Source organism: Haliotis rufescens, unplaced genomic scaffold, assembly GCF_023055435.1.
Source record: "Haliotis rufescens isolate VD_foot unplaced genomic scaffold, xgHalRufe1.0.p SCAF_28, whole genome shotgun sequence".
Taxonomy (NCBI): Eukaryota; Metazoa; Mollusca; class Gastropoda; order Lepetellida; family Haliotidae; genus Haliotis; species Haliotis rufescens.
In genome coordinates, this window is record NW_025963979.1 from 5,383,458 (window position 1) to 5,410,403 (window position 26,946).

The 26,946-nt window shown below is 41.9% G+C and overlaps 1 protein-coding gene across 3 annotated transcripts in view; it reads left to right on the plus strand.

Moving 5' to 3' along the window:
* The first annotated feature begins 8,722 nt into the window (after positions 1 to 8,722).
* Positions 8,723 to 26,946, plus strand: part of LOC124139514 (kinesin-like protein KIF19) — a 60,047-nt gene continuing 41,823 nt past the window's right edge. For 2 of the 3 annotated variants that reach the window (XM_048402683.1, XM_048402684.1), the window contains exons 1-2: positions 8,723 to 9,206; positions 20,962 to 21,042. In XM_048402683.1, coding sequence (XP_048258640.1) covers positions 9,069 to 9,206; positions 20,962 to 21,042 — 219 coding nt within the window. In that variant the 5' untranslated portion in view covers positions 8,723 to 9,068. Of the gene's footprint in view, positions 9,207 to 17,977; positions 18,132 to 20,961; positions 21,043 to 26,946 lie in introns of those variants that run through there. The other variant, XM_048402685.1, reaches the window with a different exon arrangement.

Sequence of the window (26,946 nt, forward strand, 5' to 3'; positions counted from 1 at the left end):
ACTAACGTGTCTATGCATAGTCCAATCAAAATCGCTTAACGAACTTGATATCCGGTTCGTAAACAACATGGATTTCATCGTGCAGATTTCGGTAGACAGCAGGATTTGCAAAACTTGTGCACTGTCAACTGGGCGTCGACAGATATTTTGCAAAACTTTTCATGTTTTAATCAAGGAGCTCAAGTGACCCACTCCACCGGGTAAGACAATATAGATCTTGATTATCGATCAGATCGTCTTGATTGGGCGCCGCCATTTTGTTTGAAGCAAATGCACTTGATATGAGAGTTGGAATCTGATTTGTCAATATGAGGGGTATAGAAGGGACGTAACTCGTACTAGCCACACTACGATCGAGCCTGGATATTCCAGCCTTGTTCGGCAAGGGTGGAAACTGGACTTTTACAGTCAGTTAACGCCCTCGCCTCGGGAAGAAGGCCCACCCAAACACCAAGGGTGTCTTTATAAATATATACAACATAACTAAATAGGATCGCAACTCTGTGGTTCTCTCGCAGGAAGCGTAGCCCATTACCATTCCATTCTTGTGGTGGTGAGTTTTACCATAGCTACTGAGTAATTTAGGTTAAAAAACAACCGGCACCACCTCACACAACACATTGTATAACGTAAAAGACAACCGACACCATCTCACAAAACACAATGTATAACGTACAAGACAACTGGCACCATCTCACACAGCACATGATGTAACGTACAAGACAACCGACACCATCTCACACAACACATTGTATAATGTAAAAGACAACCGAAACCATCTCACACAACACATTGTATAACGAACAAGACAACCGACACCATCTCACAAAACACAATGTATAACGTACAAGACAACTGGCACCATCTCACACAGCACATGATGTAACGTACAAGACAACCGACACCATCTCACACAACACATTGTATAATGTAAAAGACAACCGAAACCATCTCACACAACACATTGTATAACGTACAAGACAGCTGGCACCATCTCACACAACACAATGTATAACGTACAAGACAACTGACACCATCTCACACAACACAATGTATAACGTACAAGACAACTGGCACCATCTCACACAACACATTGTATAATGTACAAGACAACCGGCACCATCTCACACAACACAATGTATAACGTACAAGACAACTGGCACCATCTCACACAACACATTGTATAATGTACAAGACAACCGGCACCATCTCACACAACACAATGTATAACGTACAAGATAACCGACACCATCTCACACAACACAATGTATAACGTACAAGACAACTGGCACGATCTCACACAACACATGGTATAACGTACAAGACAACCGACACCATCTCACACAACACATGGTATAACGTACAAGACAACCGGCACCACCCCACACAACACAATGTATAACGTACAAGACAACCGACACCATCTCACACAACACATGGTATAACGTACAAGACAACCGACACCATCTCACACAACACATGGTATAACGTACAAGACAACCGACACCATCTCACACAACACATGGTATAACGTACAAGACAACCGGCACCATCTCACACAACACATGGTATAACGTACAAGACAACCGACACCATCTCACACAACACATGGTATAACGTACAAGACAACCGGCACCACCCCACACAACACATTGTATAACGTACAAGACAACCGGCACCATCTCACAGCACATGGTATAATGTACAAGACAACCGGCACCACCCCACACAACACAATGTATAACGTACAAGACAACCGACACCATCTCACACAACACATTGTATAACGTAAAAGACAACCGACACCATCTCACACAACACATGGTATAACGTAAAAGACAACTGGCACCACCCCGAACAACAAGATTTATAACGTACACGACAACCGGCACCATCTCACAGCACATGGTATAATGTACAAGACAACCGGCACCACCCCACACAACACAATGTATAACGTACAAGACAACCGACACCATCTCACACAACACATTGTATAAAGTAAAAGACAACCGACACCATCTCACACAACACATGGTATAACGTAAAAGACAACTGGCACCACCCCGAACAACAAGATTTATAACGTACAAGACAACCGACACCATCTCACACAATACAATGTATAACATACAAGACAACTGGCACGATCTCACACAACACAATGTATAACGTACAAGACAACTGGCGCCATCTCACACAACACAATGTATAACGTACAAGACAACCGACACCACCCCACACAATACATGGTATAACGTACAAGACAACCGGCACCATCTCACACAACACAATGTATAACGTACAAGACAACCGGCACCATCTCACACAACACATTGTATAACGTACAAGACAACCGGCACCATCTCACACAACACATGGCATAACGTACAAGACAACCGGCACCACCCCACACAACACAATGTATAACGTACAAGAGAACCGACACCATCTCACACAACACATTGTATAACGTACAAGACAACCGACACCATCTCACACAACACATGGTATAACGTACTAGACAACCGACACCATCTCACACAACACATGGTATAACGTACAAGACAACCGGCACCATCTCACACAACACATGGTATAACGTACAAGACAACCGCCACCATCTCACACAACACATGGTATAACGTACAAGACAACCGACACCACCCCACACAACACATTGTATAACGTACAAGACAACCGGCACAATCTCACAGCACATGGTATAATGTACAAGACAACCGGCACCACCCCACACAACACAATGTATAACGTACAAGACAACCGACACCATCTCACACAACACATGGTATAACGTAAAAGACAACCGACACCATCTCACACAACACATGGTATAACGTAAAAGACAACTGGCACCACCCCACACAACAAGATTTATAACGTACACGACAACCGGCACCATCTCACACAACAAAATGTATAACGTAATAGACAACCGGCACCATCTCACACAACACATGGTATAACGTACAAGACAACTGGCACCACCCCACACAACACAATGTATAACGTACAAGACAACTGGCACCACCGCACACAACACATTGTATAACGTAAAAGACAACTGACACCATCTCACACAACACAATGTATAACGTACAAGACAACCGACACCATTTCACACAATACAATGTATAACATACAAGACAACTGGCACGATCTCACACAACACAATGTATAACGTACAAGACAACTGGCGCCATCTCACACAACACAATGTATAACGTACAAGACAACCGACACCATCTCACAGCACATGGTATAATGTGCAAGACAACCGGCACCACCCCACACAACACAATGTATAACGTACAAGAGAACCGACACCATCTCACACAACACATTGTATAACATACAAGACAACCGGCACCACCTCACACAACACAATGTATAACGTACAAGACAACCGGCACCATCTCACACAACACATTGTATAACATACAAGACAACCGGCACCACCTCACACAACACAATGTATAACGTACAAGACAACCGGCACCATCCCACACAACACAATGTATAACGTACAAGACAACTGGCACGATCTCACCACACATTGACGTTGGCTGCAGGGTAATTTGGTACTGGAATATGGCGGATTGATCTCTGCGTCGTAGTTACATCAGTGTATTTGTGGACATAACTGTATAGCCATTTCCTCGCTAGTTTAGACACAACAAAATGTATTCACATGAATGCAAGGAAGAAGGAAACAATGAAAGAACACATGAAGGGCTGCAGCGACGGTTGCCAGGTGTTCCAGGTGTTTCATGTCTTGAACGCGTTTAGCATCCCCCATTGATACAGGTAATATACACGTTATGTCGCGAATGCAGTACTCTATTGTATCTTTGCTTCTGAGGTTCTGGCAACTGCGATTTGGGAATGCCGTCTTTAGCTTACAGCAGGTACAAATCCGTAATTGATATTCCTGGCTTTTATATCGAAATACAAATGAATATTGTGGCATTGTATCGCGTTGTATCGCCAGTAACGCTCTGACAGGTGGGTATATTGGAAAATAATACCCGAGCTACAAAGGAGCAAGGTCAAATATGCCCTTCATTTCACAGTTCTCTCACATATATTGATGATAAGCACTCTGTAGAATACACATTAGAAACGTTACACTCTTATGACCTCGGTCGAAACAAAAGGGACAGTTTGGTGTCAAACATATGAGGGTTCAACGTGAGTGTCAGGTATACATGCGGGCATGGGTGCTGCGACCGTCTCGGTAGTCTAGTGTGTTCAGTCAGTTCGTCATGATGACTGACCGGGAATTCGGCAAATATTGTTGATCATGGAGGATACTGGTTGGTAATGTCATTAACTCGGCATGGGAAAATGTCGCGGAGATCAGAGAAACAGTACAGCTGAATATCGTGTTGATACCATTCATATCGTTCTACGTGTACCCGTGAACTTTCTGCTTATTGTTACGGTTTGGAATGATATTAATAAAGGACACAATGCAAAAGGGTTTACATAACTGAAATGCAGATGCCTATTCAGACTGAAAAGTGCACAGACTATTAGTCTCCAGGGTGTACTCAGTTACGGCGCAGTGCCTGATCACAATACATCATCCTATTTGGATAATAATTCCAAAAGCAAAATCATTATCCTCCTACCATTGTCAAGATTACTCATTTATTCTTGAATGGGTCAACAGAATTTCAAATATGTTTTAAAAATTTAGTCACATAACATGATCCCCATCTCATTTCCTTCTTGGCAGAGGAATGTTTCTGCTGTATACGATTCTCTGACAAATGTTTTCTAATCATGACCAACTGTCTACACCAAAAACACGATTTTGCTGACTTGCAATCAGTGTGTTTGTTTTACGTACGATCTGCTGCAGTGTTTCTTGGAAACACCCAAGTACCTCTCGCTGGAGGCAGCAATTAAATATACATGTTACAACAGCAAACAATATACCCGCACATCTTGAAAACCTATAAGCATTCAGGCAACCTGAACGCACATTACAGTTACAGGGAGTTCAAAAATCATTGCACTTACAAATGTGCCAATGTAAACAACGCATAATTTGTCATCAGATGTTAAGGGAATAACACATGTGCTCTGACACCTTCACTATAGTGACACACATAATATCCCAACAACACTGCGCAGCAACTTCACGGTACTACCACACTGTATATAGTGATAGGAGGAATGGTGGGTGGCCCGGTAGCCGAAAGGCGCCGCCATTCGTACATTTGCCTCAATTAGCCGTGCCAGGTTCGGCTGATCTTGGGTTCGAATCCCTGATAATAATTAGCATAATACCCGTTCTTGTGGGTTTCACCAAACTGGGGGGCACGGGTGGCCCTGTCATCTAAGGCGCCGCAATTCGCTTTGCAGGGTTGCGTCCCTTGGGCACGCCAGAAACCTATGGTTGTGGGTTCGAATCCCGGTTCGCCCCGATTATGTTTCTAGGTTTGTTAGCACCATACCCGGGCACGTGAGTTTCACCGAAGTGGTAAACGTTTGAGACCTCAATCACTTCGGTCTTTCCTCCCAAATTAGGCTGACACGCCGTGATATAACTGCAATAATGTTAAAAGCGTCGTTAAACCCAACTCACTTCACCAAACTGGTAAACGTCTTCGACCTGCATCGCTTATATCTATCCTCACATTGTCACTCTGTGATATGGTCTGAAATATTGTTTAAAGCGGAGTTATACCATCTCACTCATTAACTTACTATGAACCTGTGAAGATCCGGATTGGATTTGGCCTTCAGCAACCATGCTTGTCGTAAGAGGTGACTAACGGGATCGGGTGGGCAGTCTCACTGACTTGGTTGATGCATATCACCGTATCCCAATTGTGTAGATATATGCTCATGATGTCGATCACTGGATTGTCAGGTCCAGATTCGATTGTTTCCTGACCGCCAACATATAGCTGGCATATTTATTAGTGCGGCGTTAAGCAGCAAACAAACAAAACACACGCAGTGTGTAGCTCAGACGTACATATTTATTAATAGCATGGCTAATGTCAGCGTTGATATGAGCGGTGACATTTTGACGAGATTTATATGAGGCGGTGTATGCAGTGTGTCACATCTATACACCTATATGACGGTGTAGGTAAACGATCACTCCACCCCGACCCCCACCTCTCCCACCCTATTTCATATCATATTTCAATTACTTAAACCAGAAAGCAGGGCACGCAATGACCTACAGCACACGGCGTGGGCCGGATGTGTATTGACTGAAGTAAACCAACTGTCAGTTGAGATACTAATAATTGTATTGTTTGCATGTATTGAAAAACTTAACAAATTTACTGATACGCGGAACCACAGGGTCGTACTGCACAAATTCTGTCCCCTCTTTTCAAAGAGGAATCCGCGCATGATCAAAATGATTTTTCTCCAACGAAAATAGTCAGTACCTAAGTGCACGACATTATGGCAAGCCGTTTTCACATTTATTACGGAATTACAGATATCTTCAATTGTTTTAGAGATATCGGTATTTTATTTAAAGATATCAATAATGTTTTTAAGATATCAAAAAATAATTACAGATATCTTAAATTCATTTCTGATATCCATAATACAATTACTGATATCTTAAAATGTTACGGTGATATCAACAAATTAGTTTGTGATATCTCTAAATGTATTTAAGATATCATTAAACAATTACCATCCTACATAAATATATTAGAAATAAATTCAAGATATCTTGAAATAAGTTATACATATCCACAAATGCATTACAGATATCTTTAATTCAATTAGAGATATCTTTAATTCAATTCCAGATATCATTAATTCTGACCGTTACTGATATCAAACATCCAATTAAAGATATCATTAATGCTTTTAATTATATCTTTATATCAATTATTGATATCAGTTATCTAATTTAAGTAACATAATTAATGTAACATCTTTAATAATGGCAACAATTGAAGATATCAATAATTAATTATTGATATCTGTATTTAGTTTCAAGATATCAGGAATTGAATTAATGACATCATAACAAAACATGACATTTTGATATCTTTAAATCATATTTCGATAGCAATAATCGAATTTAAGATATCAGCTATTCTTTTCAAGATATCTTCAATTCCATTCAAGATATCTTCAATTCATTTCAAGATATCTTTAAAATAATTGAAGATATCTTAAATTTTATTGCAGATATCTACAATTATCTGCATTTAAGATATCTTCAATTCCATTCAAGATATCTTCATTTCCACTCAAGATATATTCAATTCATTTCAAGAAATCTTTAAAACAATTGAAGATATCTGTAATTCCGTAATAAATGTGAAAACGGCTTGCCATACGACATGGTGGATTACACATGTATACGTATAATTATATGTGTGACGTCAGACGGTGAGTGCACGAGGAATGACGTAATACATTGTGCACCTCGGCATGCAGTTATCATATACACGGCAGAACAAGCCGATTAAACTCGTAATGTTTTACAAATTGCAGCGCCATCTAGCGTTCTTTTTTGAAAACGTCCTTTCGTGCTCACTGACGTTCTATCGTACACATTGTTCTTTCTTTTCTTATGACGTCTTTTCGAAACATTTGACTATTAATATTGCGTACTTTTGACATTTATTTCAACTTTTTATGTTTAACCCTCGTCTGTTTGTTTTGTATTTTTGACCTTTAGTAGTAACATTTACTTCTTTATTCGTAATATTTGATCTAAATTGCGTACTTTTGTCCTTTTTTCAACTTTGTTTTTTTTGACCGAATGGCCGCCTATACAAGCACTCGTGAAAGCAAGAATGAATGTATGTCGTCGCTCTTCCGTGAGCGAAGGAGTACGCCGCTTTTTGCAAAATTCCAGTAATATCACGGCGGGGAACTCCAGAAATGGTCTTCACATATTGTACCCATGTGGGAATCGAACCCGGGCCTTCTGCTTGACGAGCGAACGCCTTAATCACTTGGCTACCCCACCGCCTTCAGGCTGCCTGAACGTCACATGACGGGCATGCATAGCAAGCAGTTCTGTGTCCGAACTTTGTTATTTATTCTTTTTGTGTGAATAAATGTTTTTAATATTTTTAACGACAAACATGGGGAACTATGGATCAATTTCAACCCAAGGCGCCAAAGCATTTTTATGCAGGCACTAAATATAAAGTAACATTTATATTGGATTATACATGTTTTATGAAAACATTTCATTCGCAATGAATGAATTTACCAGACATGGAAACAAGTGCACTCGTTAATGTTAACTTTTGAAACAAACTTTATTCACAATTTTTTCGTTTGCAGTTTCATTTAGACTGTACTTGGAAGAAGACATCGCGTGCTGAACGGTTGCGGTCTTTGCGCTATCTTGCCTACCAGTTTACCTGACAATGCTCGTCATTACCGCTAGTTACGGCATTAGTTTCAAGCCTATTAATATTTAATGTAACACTGCATATTATTGATCCACATTACACCCCGCGGTATACCTCTAATGTCTCCCTACTCGGCTGGAAATTTTGGATCATCGTTCAAAGTAACAACCGAAGTTAAAGTAAAGATTATCAAATACTTGTATTCGAGAGGGGCGCGAGCTTATCGCAAATGTGACAGGTTGTCAACGTGCCTGTAGTTCTTGTCGTCTGCTACTGTTGTCCATGACGACGCACGTGCCAACTTTGAACTCAACGGTACATACACGTCCCGCTCTGTTTGACATACCACTACCACGGTGTCAGCTGCCCAAAAAATGAAATTGATTTGTTTCAGGCGATTGCTTTACTTTCCTGATCGATTCCCTGTCACAGATCGATAACCTGTCCGCGCACCTTGAAGACTATCGGCGGAGGGATATGCGCTGGAAGTAGTGCGGCCTGATTGTGACACAGGTTTACACCGTTATTCCCTGGCAGTGGGCACATATGTCCCACCTTGATAATTCTTTGGCCGTCTTATGTACACACTAACATGTAGTGAGAGAAGCAGTTTAAGCAGTGTCTCACCCAGGAATTTATACCAGTGGACAGCGTTATGGGGTGATCATCTCTCCGTAAGCAATGTCACGCCGTCAGCAAGCGGCCGTACCGCCGCCCCCGACCCCGGGGCCGGACCCGACCGGGGGTAGGGATAGCGGCGGCGAGGGAGGAAGTATGAATGACAGCCGCACTAAAGGCGGGGGAGAACAAACTTTGACGGTGAGACAGCGTTTATTAAAAACTACTTGTAGTTTATGTAACAATTTATAAAATATTGTGTCTATATTTTGTAATTCTTTAACACAAATAGTGTATGACGTTAAATGAAAGGGATTCATGTCAATAATTGATATGTGCTGATGACAGTCAAGAAAATAATGTACGTTCTTCCGTTACCTTTCGTTTTTCAGTAAGCTTTTTTCAACGGTTAATTTCGCCAGTATAACTATAAGTACTGTATCGCGACATTGGTTCTTCTGGCGTATGCTTTAGCTTATGAACTCAGGAATGTCAGCATTCTTTGTTGTTTCGTGCCAAATTTTCGCCAATAAAACGTTTGTTTATAATAATTGGCAGTTGACGTTCAGGTAAGGCAATTTTGGTGCGAGGCTACATACAGAAAGGCGTTCATATCTCATTGTATATCAGTATGTATTTCAGAATACTATGCGGGCACAGTATGAAATGTTCTCGTGGCCTTAGGGTTTGACTCGGGTATTGAATACGGTTCTGCTTGTTGGAACAATTATCAGCTCGTTTATGGGTTATGGGACTGTCATTTGTGTATGTGTATAGCGGGTAGTGTTGACTCTGAAAGGCGTTATACGGGTTTCTATGCTCAGTGGGAACGTGGCCGGGCATGGTTACCCCTGTCCGAGTCAACTGGTCGGACGATATCATGATTAATTATGAAATCATGCTGCTTTCGCCTGGAATTCTCACGGTCAAAGAGCATTAGTACAAGTGGGATTAGAGCCGTAGACCATACCTCCGAAAAAAGCCCAGATTTTCTATCTGTAATGCGATCTTCGACCCCCATACAGATACTACAGCTTGCCTTTGATGCAAAATAATAAAATGTTCCTAAAGAAGGACGGGATATTGACTGACAAGTTTGTGCATCTATTTTTATGCTGGTTGGTCTCCTTTCATTGATACACCTGCTTAGTTTTTATCATTTGCAATTGTAATTGAATCAGTGGCTCCTTATACAAACATGCACTTGATGAAAAACTAACACCCCTGCTGTTGTCATGACTTGCTGAAGGTGTGTTCAGCAAGGTTGAGGCTATTTGCATTTGGTTTAACTGACTTCATAAATTTTGTAATACATGCGTGCAAATGTTTTGTGTGTTATGCCAAACGGGAAGTGTTCGTGTTCCCTTAAGGAGCTCATAAGATATTTACTCGTTTGAAAAAAGATAATTGGGTTTAAACTTAGGTAAGGTATTGAAAAAACTCAAGTTGTATGATTCTTTTGACTACCACTACTTCTACATGCATGAGAAATGTCCCAAACTTGTACATGTGTGTTCAGAAACACACTTGTATTTTAGCATTGCATTTAGAAAGAAAATAATTGTCACAGCAGTTTGAATTAACACTGATAAATTTTATTATAAATAATAGATCCCAAAGCTTTTGAGTATTCATAAAGGTGTTCCAAGAAGGCTGGAAGTGGTAGCTAGAACCTTCAGAATAAGGAATTCTTAATGATGAGAAACAAAATCTGAAATGTTTCCCCCACCTGCCAGTCAGGATTTTTCACACAAAAATCCTTAAACCAAGAAATAATGGCTTCAACAAGTTTCTCATCTGAAGGTGAAATAAAAGCAACAAAACCCTCTCATGAGACATATCCACAAAAAGCAAGTGATTGTACGATTCCAAATCTATCATGAACAAGCGTTTATGAGTCACTATCAAATAATGATGAAACCAGGTGTTTGTAAAAAGGTAAGCGTGTCCTGCCCCAACAGTAACACCCATCACAAATACCTGCAAAAGCAAGTCATGTTCATATTCTGTTTCAGTGCATGTATGGAAACTAGAAATGAAATAATATTTTAGATAAATTTTAGGCTTTTGAGCAAAACATTATTTTCCTGGTAAAGAACATGAAAACCAAGATTTGTTCAGCTTCAACTAGAAATGAAATAATATTTGAAATAAATTATAGGCTTTGAACAAAACATGTTGTTAAGACTTCAATAAAATAAGTCCAGATTTGTTCAGCAGGTTTTATCCAGTGACAAAGCAGTGTAAGTTGCCAGGTCATTCACTTGGCAGTTATATAAACAGTCTGAATGAATAAGAGAGTAAGCATTGACTTAGATTAATTTTTTTTTATAGCTATGTGGCAAGTTGTAAAGCACAAGACGGTGACATGTGGCAGTGTCATGAACTGATATCCTGTTTGTATTGTAGTGTATGGGAAGTAAGCAAGGGGAAAATATGTTGTGCATGCTGTATAATCTCAGGCTCATGGCCTCATTCATCCAGGTCTGTCTGCATATTTGGTAAGATAATGGCATTTTTAAGTGAGTCAAACACATATTTTTAACAAAATTGGTTCTCCAAAATAAAGCTGAATTCTAAACCCCAACAAGTCACAGACATTAGACTATTGGTTATCGCTTTTCATACTTCAGTTACCAACTTTGGACTGATTTGTCAAGTCCTGGGTGTGATGAGTACCCCAGACATTGCCAAATATATGGATAGGAAAATTGGACAGATTTGTTGTTTCTAGAGTTATGTTAAAATATTTGCCCTTCTGTGATAATATTCATTACCAGGGTTAGGGAAGTGTTGCTGATGACAATTTCCATGGTGAACTTCTATCCCAGTTCAGAGCTACAGATAAGCTGCATATTTGCATAAAATATTCCCCCAAAATATTCAAAACCCAATTAGTTTCAATTAACTTGTGTACAAAAATGCATGCATTTAATGGAAAACTCAAATGTATAAAAACAGCATGTGTAAATACTCAATGAAGCTTTTTGAGCATGCGTACAATGAAGCAAATTTCCGAAACACAATTATGGGCTAATTTACTTTCCGAGTCAAGCCTATAGTTAGAACCCTTATATACATATAAAACATTATTTTTTATTTGGTTTAAAATCTCAAAATGTTTACTCATTTTGGGGAAAAAAACCAATAGAGTGATGAATAGATGAGTGAAAAAATATTGGTTACCCATTGAAAAATGTAATAACCCAATAAAAATAGAAACCTTCAAGTAAAAACTCAATTGCTCAAAAATTCACCTGGAGCTCTGCCAGTTCTGTCAAGATAGATAAGGAGACCTCTTTTACTTTTGTATCCGGATTTGACTGACCACAATCAGGAAACATAAACAGTAGTTTTTATTTTCATTTTCTTTTTATGATGACTAGGTCTTTGATGGATTAGAAAATTGATAAGGTACAACTACAAAAATCCAACAAAGTATTAACAGTTTAAATAACAACTGATGTAATTCCTTGTACATAGTCTCTGGGCACTACTATCTTGATGTGGAGAACACTAAGCCGTCTCTGACAGTAGTAAGTATACATGTGACCCGTGAAGATCCGGAGTAGAATAGGTCTTCAGCAACCCATGCTTGCCGTAACAGGCGACTATGCTTGTCGTAAGAGGTGACTAACGGGATTGGGTAGTCAGGCTTGCTGACTTGGTTGATGCATGTCATCGATCCCAATTGCGTGGATCGATGCTCATGATGTCAATCTCTGGATTGTCTGGTCCACTGTCAGACCACTGTCATATAACTGAAATATTGCTCACTGTGGCATTAAACAACAAACGACAAACATACATGTGCCTGTAAAAGTAGTTGACATTCTGCAGGTTTAACAGAATCAGCATATATTTTCCCTACTAAACCAACTGACCCAAACAACTAGCATGACTATATGCCAAAATAAAAGTTAATATACTATGCAAAACAAATAGCATTTAGAAGTTGAGGGGAATTGTTTTAGCAAAATATGATACTTTAAGATACTTTTATTAAAACATATTTACACAGCGAGTGATTTCACTATGCGTCTTTGAGTGTGTGTATGTCACTGGATAATTATATATGTGTGCACTAGCACAATAGAATGCACATTATTTTTCCAGTAAACATTACAATGAAACTATTTTGATTTTTAGAATACCTGTTACATACTTTGCTTATATGAGACAGACATTCTTAAGGACAAATCTTGATCATGGCCATATTAAAATCCATCTAATCATAACAATCAAGGATAAAGACAATGACCCTGCCAACCTCCTGTAGGTGGTTCTCAGTATTCAAAATAATTATATCTTTTGAAATGGACGCATTGCTGTATGCTGCAGTGTATGATATGGAACAAGTCCTGTAATTGTGTAGTGTCTAGTTACCTGGTTAGAGGGTATGTTTGGGGGTACACAGGTAGGGATGTGTGGGTCAATCACCGGTAATCTGCTTATACCACAATGACACATGTTGAGTGGAACGGCTTGATTTAGCTTATTTACCAGCACTTTGTCTGGTCTCACCTCTATAGGTCTGTGGAGGTCGTACCTATTTATGCACCCAAACTCAGATCACTAGTACCTATATTAAATATATACAGAATATTTGTGTTTACTTCCTTGCATTTACTTGTGCACATTTCAAATAACATATTTTCAGTAATTTTATGTCCCTATGTCTTATTTAGGTTGAAACTAGAATTGTTGATCAGAAATAAGAATTGTTGCCATTGTTTATTCACACCTAGTTGATGTTTCAGTGCTGATATTAGCATGTGTTTAAGATGTGTAAATAAAGAAGTCATTCATACTATTGTTTCTGTTTTTTTGTACTAACTAAAAAATGCCAATGGAATTTGTTGTGATTATTGAAAGATCAACTATTAATAGGTAGTACGAACCTAGTCTTATTTCCATATTAATATATATGAAATTAGGTTTGATATGTAACAAATGTTATATTTGGGATAACACTTTCTTAGTAAAGTACAGGGAGCCATGCCAATTTACGCTTGTCAGAGGGGTACTCAAAGTACGTGATCTAGACTACCAGTTGTCAGACTTTCATTTTTGTGGAAGCCTCGGTGGCTGAGTGGGTTAGATCAATGACTTTGTGTGCTGGCGATTAGGTGCCTCACTCTGGCAAGTGTGGGTTCAAATCCCTGATGGGACTCAACCCCAAAAAGTATGCGATTCTGTACTTTACTAAGAAAGTGTTATCCCAAATATAACATTTGTTACATTTTACCACTTTCTAAATGGTATTGCATATTCATAGGTTTGATATGAACTATTGATGTGAAATTTCAGGGCATTAATGATGTGTTGTCAGTGATTGTGTCCCAGTCTGTGTACTTGCGTACACTATAATCTACCAGTCTAACCTGTTCCTCCTGCTCCATGGTCTTGCACTTGAGGCTGTGTAACATGACGAGTTGTTGATATGGGCTATACCTTCCTGCTACACACAGTGAGGCTTTGTTATAGTACAGGGATTGCTGATATGGGCTATACCTTCCTGCTACACACAGTGAGGCTTTGTTATAGTACAGGGATTGCTGATATGGGCTATACCTTCCTGCTACACACAGTGAGGCTTTGTTATAGTACAGGGATTGCTGATATGGGCTATACCTTCCTGCTACACACAGTGAGGATGTGTTATATCACAGGGGTTGCTGATAGGGGTTCAATCTTCCTGCTACACACAGTGAGGCTTTGTTATAGTACAGCGATTGCTGATATGGGCTATACCTTCCTGCTACACACAGTGAGGCTTTGTTATAGTACAGGGATTGCTGATATGGGCTATACCTTCCTGCTACACACAGTGAGGATGTGTTATATCACAGGGGTTGCTGATATGGGTTCTATCTTCCTGCTACACACAGTGAGGCTTTGTTATAGTTCAGGGATTGCTGATATGGGCTATACCTTCCTGCTACACACAGTGAGGCTTTGTTATAGTACAGGGATTGCTGATATGGGCTATACCTTCCTGCTACACACAGTGAGGATGTGTTATATCACAGGTGTTGCTGACAGGGGTTCTATCTTCCAGCTACACACAGTGAGGCTGTTATATCACAGGGGTTGCTGATACGGGTTCTATCTTCCTGCTACACACAGTGAGGCTGTTATATCACAGGTGTTGCTGATATGGGTTCTATCTTCCTGCTACACACAGTGAGGCTGTTATATCACAGGGGTTGCTGATACGGGTTCTATCTTCCTACTACACACAGTGAGGCTGTTATATCACAGGGGTTGCTGATACGGGTTCTATCTTCCAGCTACACACAGTGAGGCTGTTATATCACAGGGGTTGCTGATACGGGTTCTATCTTCCTACTACACACAGTGAGGCTGTTATATCACAGGGGTTGCTGATACGGGTTCTATCTTCCTACTACACACAGTGAGGCTGTTATATCACAGGGGTTGCTGATACGGGTTCTATCTTCCTACTACACACAGTGAGGCTGTTATATCACAGGGGTTGCTGATACGGGTTCTATCTTCCAGCTACACACAGTGAGGCTGTTATATCACAGGGGTTGCTGATACGGGTTCTATCTTCCTACTACACACAGTGAGGCTGTTATATCACAGGGGTTGCTGATACGGGTTCTATCTTCCAGCTACACACAGTGAGGCTGTTATATCACAGGGGTTGCTGATACGGGTTCTATCTTCCTACTACACACAGTGAGGCTGTTATATCACAGGGGTTGCTGATACGGGTTCTATCTTCCTACTACACACAGTGAGGCTGTTATATCACAGGGGTTGCTGATACGGGTTCTATCTTCCTACTACACACAGTGAGGCTGTTATATCACAGGGGTTGCTGATACGGGTTCTATCTTCCTACTACACACAGTGAGGCTGTTATATCACAGGGGTTGCTGATACGGGTTCTATCTTCCAGCTACACACAGTGAGGCTGTTATATCACAGGGGTTGCTGATACGGGTTCTATCTTCCTACTACACACAGTGAGGCTGTTATATCACAGGGGTTGCTGATACGGGTTCTATCTTCCAGCTACACACAGTGAGGCTGTTATATCACAGGGGTTGCTGATACGGGTTCTATCTTCCTACTACACACAGTGAGGCTGTTATATCACAGGGGTTGCTGATACGGGTTCTATCTTCCTACTACACACAGTGAGGCTGTTATATCACAGGGGTTGCTGATACGGGTTCTATCTTCCTACTACACACAGTGAGGCTGTTATATCACAGGGGTTGCTGATACGGGTTCTATCTTCCTACTACACACAGTGAGGCTGTTATATCACAGGGGTTGCTGACAGGGGTTCTATCATCCTGCCACACACAGTTCATATCCTTCAACTATGTATGATTTATTTTTGGACAATGTTCTTGTTTGTCTAAATATACAAATCCATTCACTTAGGACCAGGCTCATACGTCAAAGTCTTTTCTATTTACAGCTTTATTATTTCCACATTTTTGAGTTGGCAAACTATAATCTCATGAGACCAAAACCGATTGTTATGTTACCTTGAAGATCTGCCGAAGACTTAAGTACGAATAAGATATTTATGCTGTCTTTGATTGAAAATATTGTTAATGTCAGCGTTTGATATTGATATATTATTATTTCAAATGTTGTTTTACAAAATTAACCTTAAATCACCCCTGACAACTTTCAAACATGTAAATTGCTGTTCCTGCATCTTGAAACCTATTACTCCATACATTAACTCCCAATGTGAGTATTTGTATGTAGGACTATAGCAAGTCTCCCACTTGCGTCAGATTGTACAATTCCATTACCACAGGACATTTGCATTTATGCTGATATTTAAACAGGCTGTAATGGTCTTTGTCTTCCATTACATTTGTCATGTTGCCACAGTAAGAACTACCATAAATTGTAAATATGCCACAGATTGGAGAATGAGTGAGTGAGTGAGTTAAGATTTATAGTCACATCGGCAGTATCAGCCATATCGTGACTAAAGATTGGAGAATGAACTGTATGTCCAATCATACATGGAGTCTTACATGAACATAGTTTGATCTCTGTGACAACCTTCATTACACTGTCATCCTGGGATGTGCACAGGTTGCCCTTGTGTGGAGGACTTGTTTGTGATGGCAGTGTTACCTGGTTGCTAGGACTCACATTTTTTATGTGATTCAAGAGAATAAGATCAATGAACGTTTAGGAGAAATTTAACTGAAGCATCTGAATCACATGACATGGCTCATGCACATCAGGGGACATTATTGTGCTCTTTTCTTGTTAACATTAGATTGAAATATTCTGATGCTGGTCTTCTGTATTACCAGTAGGTAAAGATGTTTTGAATGGGATAATGTAAAAAGAAATACTCAATATTGTTCATGTTATTTAATGTAAATAATACAAAGTGAAATTAAATCAGCAATATGTGCTAAAAAGGATTGATATAAACTGGAAATATTTTAAATAATATGCTGTTCCATTCATCAAGTGATTGCTCAAGGTGCTACATTGTTTACAGACTGAAATTTAGAGAAGTGCCAGTTTGGTACAATGTATCTAATGGAAAAATAAGATAGTAACAGACTTAAGACATGTTAAGTTCTTTTGTCAGTAATGAAAAGTAGATTAATGTTGCATTTTGACAAGAAACATGTATCACTTCAGCATCAAGCTCCGAATTTACTTGTAAAAGATGATGACACAAAGGTGCAATGATATTTCTCAGATCAGAGTCACAAACTCACACCGATAATCTTAAATAATTCAATACATACATATATTTGAAATTCCATTATCCCACTTGGATAGGGAGTTGTTTTTCTTAATTGTGTGTATAGAAACCACTTGATTACCAAGCCTGTGACGTGTGTATTGTAGTGGAGATGTTATGGTTGATGGGGCCCTGATTGCTTCATCACCACAAGGAGATAATCATGATAAGAGGGGAATAAACTCCACATATCCGTCCTACTGTCTGTCAGCTACCTGGGTGACAGTGTCTCCAACATGGATGCTTGGAGGAGAGAGTGACGGATGTCTGGATGATAACACCATATCACACTAGTTATACTTTCTTTTGTTTTCTGGCATCTAGATGTGATTTTGCTGATGGAGAGAATTAAGGTATGATCAGGTTGTGATTACTACTGGTGGGAAAAGATTGTTGTAGGTTATTGTAAGATAGCAAGTGCTATAAGGCTTCTCTGTCGGTAGAACCTGATTAAGATTAGTCTACTGTGAGAAGTTTGCGTTAGTTATGATCAGTTCACACCAACTAAGTAACCATGTCTACTCCATTCAATGTTTGTTTACTAATTTTAGTTGCACATTGGCCTTTGGTAATTGTCTGGTCACATTATTAATTGTGAAGTCTGTTCTTGTTTCAATCATTACGTGTGAACTGTCTCCTAGTTCAGTCAGAGTTTCCCAGATGTTATTTCCTCAGGTAGCCAACAGGACAAGCACCTCAAAAGTCACCAGTTCCACAAAATGTGTTACAACTATACATGTATAACTATAAGACATTGGCTTTAGAGAAAAACACACAATCATGTAGCCAATATTTCACAATTTTTATTTCTAAACTATGGTCATGATAAATGTGTTCTGGCATGTGCTTCAAGTGGATGTTTAGCTTTTATATTTGTTGGGTCATTGTGCTAAAGTTGAGCATGCTGCTCATAGAACATGTAGAATGGGTTTAACTGCAGATGCTGGGCAGCAGTAGCATTAAGACCTTTACAATTTAACAAGTTGGATTCATTTAGTCTTTCCCATGAATGCACCTTGTTGTTATGCTAACTCATTATGTATACATACGAATCTAGCAGCTAGAGATTACCCTGAGTAAGTCTGAGATTCACATTCCTCGAGGTCACTAGTTCCAACATACAGACATACACCAAATAAGGGCTCCGTGTCAATGGGCCCATACCGAAGTCCACCCATACCATAGTCTCCCGTACCGTAGTCCCCCCATACCATAGTCTCCCCATACCATAGTCTCCCATACCGTAGTCCCCCCATACCATAGTCTCCCCAAACCATAGTCCCCCCATACCATAGTCTCCCCTACCGTAGTCCCCCCATACCATAGTCTCCCCATACCGTAGTCCCCCCATACCATAGTCTCCCCATACCATAGTCCCCCCATACCATAGTCTCCCCATACCATAGTCCCCCCATACCATAGTCTCCCCATACCATAGTCCCCCCATACCATAGTCTCCCCAAACCATAGTCTCCCCATACCATAGTCTCCCATACCGTAGTCCCCCCATACCATAGTCTCCCCATACCATAGTCCCCCCATACCATAGTCTCCCGTACCATAGTCTCCCCATACCATAGTCCCCCCATACCATAGTCTCCCATACCGTAGTCCCCCCATACCATAGTCTCCCATACCGTAGTCCCCCCATACCATAGTCTCCCCATACCATAGTCTCCCCATACCATAGTTCCCCCATACCATAGTCTCCCATACCGTAGTCCCCCCATACCATAGTCTCCCCATACCATAGTCCCCCCATACCATAGTCTCCCATACCGTAGTCCCCCCATACCATAGTCTCCCATACCGTAGTCCCCCCATACCATAGTCTCCCCATACCATAGTCCCCCCATACCATAGTCCCCCCCATACCATAGTCTCCCCATACCATAGTCCCCCCATACCATAGTCTCCCCATACCATAGTCTCCCATACCGTAGTCCCCCCATACCATAGTCTCCCGGTACCATAGTTTCCCATACCATAGTCTCCCCATACCATAGTCCCCCCATACCATAGTCTCCCCTACCGTAGTCCCCCCATACCATAGTCTCCCCATACCGTAGTCCCCCCATACCATAGTCTCCCCTACCATAGTCCCCCCATACCATAGTCTCCCCTACCATAGTCTCCCCATACCATAGTCTCCCATACCATAGTCTCCCCTACCATAGTCTCCCATACCATAGTCTCCCCATACCGTAGTCTCCCCTACCATAGTCTCCCATACCATAGTCTCCCCATACCGTAGTCTCCCCTACCATAGTCTCCCATACCATAGTCTCCCCATACCGTAGTCTCCCGGTACCATAGTCTCCCATACCATAGTCTCCCCATACCATAGTCCCCCCCTACCATAGTCTCCAATACCATAGTCTCCCCTACCATAGTCCCCCCATACCATAGTCCCCCCATACCATAGTCTCCCATACCATAGTCTCCCCATACCGTAGTCCCCCCATACCATAGTCTCCCCTACCGTAGTCCCCCCATACCATAGTCTCCCATACCATAGTCCCCCCATACCGTAGTCCCCCCATACCATAGTCTCTCATTTTGTAGTCCCCCCCATACCATAGTCTCCCATACCGTAGTCCCCCCATACCATAGTCTCCCATACCATAGTCTCTAATACTGTAGTCCCCCCATACCATAGTCTCCCATACCATAGTCCCCCCATACCGTAGTCCCCCCATACCATAGTCTCTCATTTTGTAGTCCCCCCCATACCATAGTCTCCCATACCCTAGTCCCCCCATACCATAGTCTCCCATACCATAGTCTCTAATACTGTAGTCCCCCCATACCATAGTCTCCCATACCATAGTCTCCCATACCATAGTCCCTACATACCATAGTCTCTCATTTTGTAGTCCCCCCCCCCCCCATACCATAGTCTCCCATACCATAGTCCCTACATACCGTAGTCCCCCCATACCATAGTCTCCCATACCATAGTCTCTCATACTGTAGTCTTCCCCATACCATAGCCCCCCCCATACCGTAGTCCCCCCATACCATAGTCTCCCATACCATAGTCCCCCCATACCGTAGTCCCCCCCATACCGTAGTCTCCTATACCTAGTCTCACATACCATATTTGTAGCAGAGAGTTGTATAAGACTGTTTATAGTTGCTATGAGTTGTGCCATGTTACTAAACTAGAGATATCCCTTGCAGGTTGCCTGCCGGATACGGCCTATGAGTGAAGATGAGATTATGCAAGGAGCTAGCCCTATTGCATATAAAGTGGAGGAAAGCGTAAGTACCTGATCATTTGGAGGCTGGTGGATGGCACCTGTGTCATGACATGTCATCTGTTTTATGACATGTCATCTGTGTAATGATGTGTCATCTGAGTCATGACATGTGTCATGATATGTTATGACATGCCAACTGTGTCATGACATGTCATGAGCCGTCATATAGAAGGAATATTGCTGAGTGGTGGTAAACAACAAACAAATATGTCATGATGTGTCGTGAATGTCATCTGTGTCATGACATGTGTCAGGACATGTCATGATTTTGTCATCTGTCGTGACATGTGTCATGATGTGTCATCTGTCATGATGTGTCATCTGTGTCATATGTCATATGTGTTGTGATATGTCATATGTGTCGTGGTATATCATGATGTGTCACCTGTGTCATATGTCATCTGTGTCATGATGTGTCATATGTCATCTGTGTCATGATATGTCATCTATGTCATATGTCATCTGTGTCATGATATGTCATCTATGTCATATGTCATCTGTGTCATGATGTGTCATCTGTGTCATATGTCTTCTGTGCCGTGATATGTCATCTGTGTCATATGTCATCTGTGTCGTGATATGTCATCTGTGTCATATGTCATATGTGTCATGATGTGTCATCTGTGTCTTGAATGTCATCTGTGTCAAAATGTGTCAAGTATGTCATGATTGTGTATTTATTTGCGTTTCACGGCATCTTACCAGTTGTGAAATGTGTCAAATTCTGTTTAATATTTGTCCTGTGATGTCTAGGTGTGATGGTGTCATTAGCTGATAAGTCTTTACAATCTTGTATAGAAGCAATTCTACAGTCTCTGAGTCATTCTTTTGTGTATCATGCATATCTGTCAATCGGGATCCTTGTTGAGGGTTTCTTTTATGACTTACAAGTCCCAGTCACAAGATGCAAATTGTGCCATTCCGCTCTATAAACTACGACTGAGCCCACAATACCCAGCCATGTACAGCACACATATCATTCAGCACCAGCTTCGTGACATCTCGCTGTAATTTCACAAGCACTTAACCTTTTGTTAAACGTCCCAACTAGAGATCACACGACTCTGGTCCATTAGTTAAGTTGGGAGTTAAGAAAAACAAACATTTCTGTCAATGGCATTAGACAGGAGTGTGTGGAAACTGTCGCTGTGAGAGTACAAACTTTGTAAATAATCCCCCAAACACATCAACCTACAACAGGAAAGAAAACCCACATATTATTCTCGAATATCTGATAGACATTATAATGGCAATTTGTTGACATGAATTCACACTTAGAGCAAAGCCTGGGAGTAGTTCAAATGCAGGTAGTTTATTGTGTCCCTGCACGCAGTGCAGCTAGTACAGTCTGCCACACAATGTAGCTAGACCCGGGGTCATTCCACAAACGAGAGGTTTCCCCCTGTAGGGTGTATCAGTGGGGTATGCAGAGAGGTTTCCCCCTGTAGGGTGTATCAGTGGGGTATGTGGAGAGGTTTCCCCCTGTAGGGTGTATCAGTGGGGTATGCAGGGAGGTTTCCCCCTGTAGGGTGTATCAGTGGGGTATGCAGAGAGGTTTCCCCTGTAGGGTGTATCAGTGGGGTATGTGGAGAGGTTTCCCCCTGTAGGGTGTATCAGTGGGGTATGTGGAGAGGTTTCCCCCTGTAGGGTGTATCAGTGGGGTATGTGGAGAGGTTTCCCCTGTAGGGTGTATCAGTGGGGTATGTGGAGAGGTTTCCCGCTGTAGGGTGTATCAGTGGGGTATGTGGAGAGGTTTCCCCCTGTAGGGTGTATCAGTGGGGTATGTGGAGAGGTTTCCCCTGTAGGGTGTATCAGTGGGGTGTGCAGAGAGGTTTCCCCTGTAGGGTGTATCAGTGGGGTATGTGGAGAGGTTTCCCCCTGTAGGGTGTAACAGTGGGGTATGTGGAGAGGTTCCCCCTGTAGGGTGTATCAGTGGGGTATGTGGAGAGGTTTCCCCCTGTAGGGTGTATCAGTGGGGTATGCAGAGAGGTTTCCCCTGTAGGGTGTATCAGTGGGGTATGTGGAGAGGTTTCCCCCTGTAGGGTGTATCAGTGGGGTATGTGGAGAGGTTTCCCCCTGTAGGGTGTATCAGTGGGGTATGTGGAGAGGTTTCCCCTGTAGGGTGTATCAGTGGGGTATGTGGAGAGGTTTCCCGCTGTAGGGTGTATCAGTGGGGTATGTGGAGAGGTTTCCCCCTGTAGGGTGTAACAGTGGGGTATGTGGAGAGGTTTCCTCCTGTAGGGTGTATCAGTGGGGTATGTGGAGAGGTTTCCTCCTGTAGGGTGTAACAGTGGGGTATGTGGAGAGGTTCCCCCTGTAGGGTGTATCAGTGGGGTGTGTGGAGAGGTTCAGTGGGGAATTATGCAGAAAGGGTTGCCTATAGTGTGTGTGAGATCAAATGGGGTTTGTCATCACATTGAAGATTATTGCACTTCAGTGTGACATGTTTTATCCCAGGACAAAGGTCTACCTGCGCATACTTTTAGTCACTGCCAAACACAATACTTCTTTTAGAAAATTTATATGGAATTTTCAATTAATTCATTTGAACACTGTTAATCAAAAAAGACATTTTTTCTGTGAGAATGAATCTGTCAACAAACCAGGTGTTGCGAAAGGTCTCTGAAGTTCAGTTATACTCATTTCCATAGTGACCAATATTATAGATACCACCTGGTACCCGTCTTTAGCTGCTACACAGACCTGTCAACCCTCTCGCATTTTGTGGAGACTCTCGCCATTTGATGAAATCTCCGACTCCTGCATTAGAGACTATTTCTCCCTCAAAACAGCATTGGCCATTAATTTTGGAATTCACCTCCATTGTTCCACAAGTGAAAACAAAGAACAGGAAGTTTACAACTACAGAAATCTACAAGTAAGTTTTCCGATTAAATCTGTATGCATTAAATACATGCATGTGATACCTCACTCTGACCGGCAGGCTCCCAGATTAGTGATTCTCAACACGGTCACCCGCCGGAGGCCCGTTGGCCCCGGATAGGCCTTTGTCTTGTAATCAACTGGTGCTTTAACCCATATGGAGAATGATTTAACAGTTTAAGCTGTAAAGAAAACTTGGATAGTCCTAACAGGTGCCTGAACGGTTATATATAGCTGGCCCAGTTATACATGACCTTATTGGTTATCAGATTTATCAGAAGCTATGTAAAAACATCAATATACCTCAAAGTTACGCCATTAGTTACATTTCTTGGAAGTGGAATGAGGCGCATATTTCTATGAAATATATGAAACAAAAAATTGTCAGACTACCACAGGCAGAAAAAAACCAATGAAGTTAGGGGCGATCATGTTGCATCAGGATTAATACACTTGATGTTTCTTTGGCATATTTTGTAACTAAAATCATACAAGATACTTAGAAAACTGCATCATGAGGATAGCTGACAATTGGTCAGTTTGAACACCTCATCAACTGGTCAAGCTACCGATCGTTTATTTTGAATATTTGTTTTCGTTTTTCAAAGAAGATTTTTGAACAAAAGTGATATGGGTAGATTGTACTGGGTTTATTCTTGGTGGAGGTAAATGCAAACGGAAATTTAGCTGGCTATATTCACAAAACATTATTTTTTATTGTTTCAAAATGTATGGTTTTCTTAATAAAATTAAAAGTAAAGTTGTAAATGATCTTCTTATCGTAACTATTTTAAAAGTCTCCCGATTTGAGGGCAAATCTCCCTCATCTTAAAGTCAACCTCACCCATGGTAATGATGAGCAGTTGACAGGTCTGGCTATCCCACCAATGAGAATGATTAGCTGACCAGCTGAAATTGGGACGCCAGCCAAGTCTCTCTGTTCGTTGTTTTGCTATCACACACACCTCCTGGTTGATGCTAGCTACATAGAGTATGTTTGTACAAATACTAATTGATTATTGATGGTGGTTGTGGATGTTGGAAGCATGCTTGAGGCTATATGCTGGAGAGGGAATTGATCAGTAGCTACAGCTGTCATGAGCTCACCTTCTTGGGCTTTTAAGCACATGGTCTCACAATAGTCTTGTTGTATGATGTCTCAACTCACTGGAGGTGTGGGTCGGACAAATACTGTCATAATACTTGAATTCAGGTCTAGTTCGGACTTCCATATCTTATACAGTATAACTCACATCATTGTATTAATATGTCTTATGGTTCAGGCAGCGTTATATTACTGTTGTCTGTTATTGATACTCTGCTTGTGTTGTGTTTGATGGTACCAGGACTTGGTACCAGGACCAACCCTGATTGTCCCAATGGGAGAATATGATCATTTGAGCTGGTGAGCAAACCTCCCTTGGGAAGAATGTGATCATTTCACCAGCAACCTTTCCTATGGTAGAATGTGGCCATTTCACCAGCAACCCGCTCTGTGGGAGAATGTGACCATTTCACCAGCAACCCGCTCTGTGGTAGAATGTGACCATTTCACCAGCAACCCGCTCTGTGGGGGAATGTGACCATTTCACCAGCAACCCGCTCTGTGGTAGAATGTGACCATTTCACCAGCAACCCGCTCTGTGGTAGAATGTGACCATTTCACCAGCAACCCGCTCTGTGGGAGAATGTGACCATTTCACCAGCAACCCGCTCTGTGGGAGAATGTGACCATTTCACCAGCAACCCGCTCTGTGGTAGAATGTGACCATTTCACCAGCAACCCGCTCTGTGGGAGAATGTGACCATTTCACCAGCAACCCGCTCTGTGGGAGAATGTGACCATTTCACCAGCAACCCGCTCTGTGGTAGAATGTGACCATTTCACCAGCAACCCGCTCTGTGGGAGAATGTGACCATTTCACCAGCAACCCGCTCTGTGGGAGAATGTGACCATTTCACCAGCAACCCGCTCTGTGGTAGAATGTGACCATTTCACCAGCAACCCGCTCTGTGGGAGAATGTGACCATTTCACCAGCAACCCGCTCTGTGGGAGAATGTGACCATTTCACCAGCAACCCGCTCTGTGGTAGAATGTGACCATTTCACCAGCAACCCGCTCTGTGGGAGAATGTGACCATTTCACCAGCAACCCGCTCTGTGGGAGAATGTGACCATTTCACCAGCAACCCGCTCTGTGGGAGAATGTGACCATTTCACCAGCAACCCGCTCTGTGGGAGAATGTGGCCATTTCACCAGCAACCCGCTCTGTGGGAGAATGTGACCATTTCACCAGCAACCCGCTCTGTGGTAGAATGTGACCATTTCACCAGCAACCCGCTCTGTGGTAGAATGTGACCATTTCACCAGCAACCCGCTCTGTGGGAGAATGTGACCATTTCACCAGCAACCCGCTCTGTGGGAGAATGTGACCATTTCACCAGCAACCCGCTCTGTGGTAGAATGTGACCATTTCACCAGCAACCCGCTCTGTGGTAGAATGTGGCCATTTCACCAGCAACCCGCTCTGTGGGAGAATGTGACCATTTCACCAGCAACCCGCTCTGTGGGAGAATGTGACCATTTCACCAGCAACCCGCTCTGTGGGAGAATGTGACCATTTCACCAGCAACCCGCTCTGTGGGAGAATGTGGCCATTTCACCAGCAACCCGCTCTGTGGGAGAATGTGACCATTTCACCAGCAACCCGCTCTGTGGGAGAATGTGACCATTTCACCAGCAACCCGCTCTGTGGTAGAATGTGACCATTTCACCAGCAACCCGCTCTGTGGGAGAATGTGACCATTTCACCAGCAACCCGCTCTGTGGGAGAATGTGACCATTTCACCAGCAACCCGCTCTGTGGGAGAATGTGACCATTTCACCAGCAACCCGCTCTGTGGGAGAATGTGACCATTTCACCAGCAACCCGCCCTGTGGGAGAATGTGACCATTTCACCAGCAACCTTTCGTATGGTAGAATGTGGCCATTTCACAAGCAACCCCTGCTAGGGTAGAAT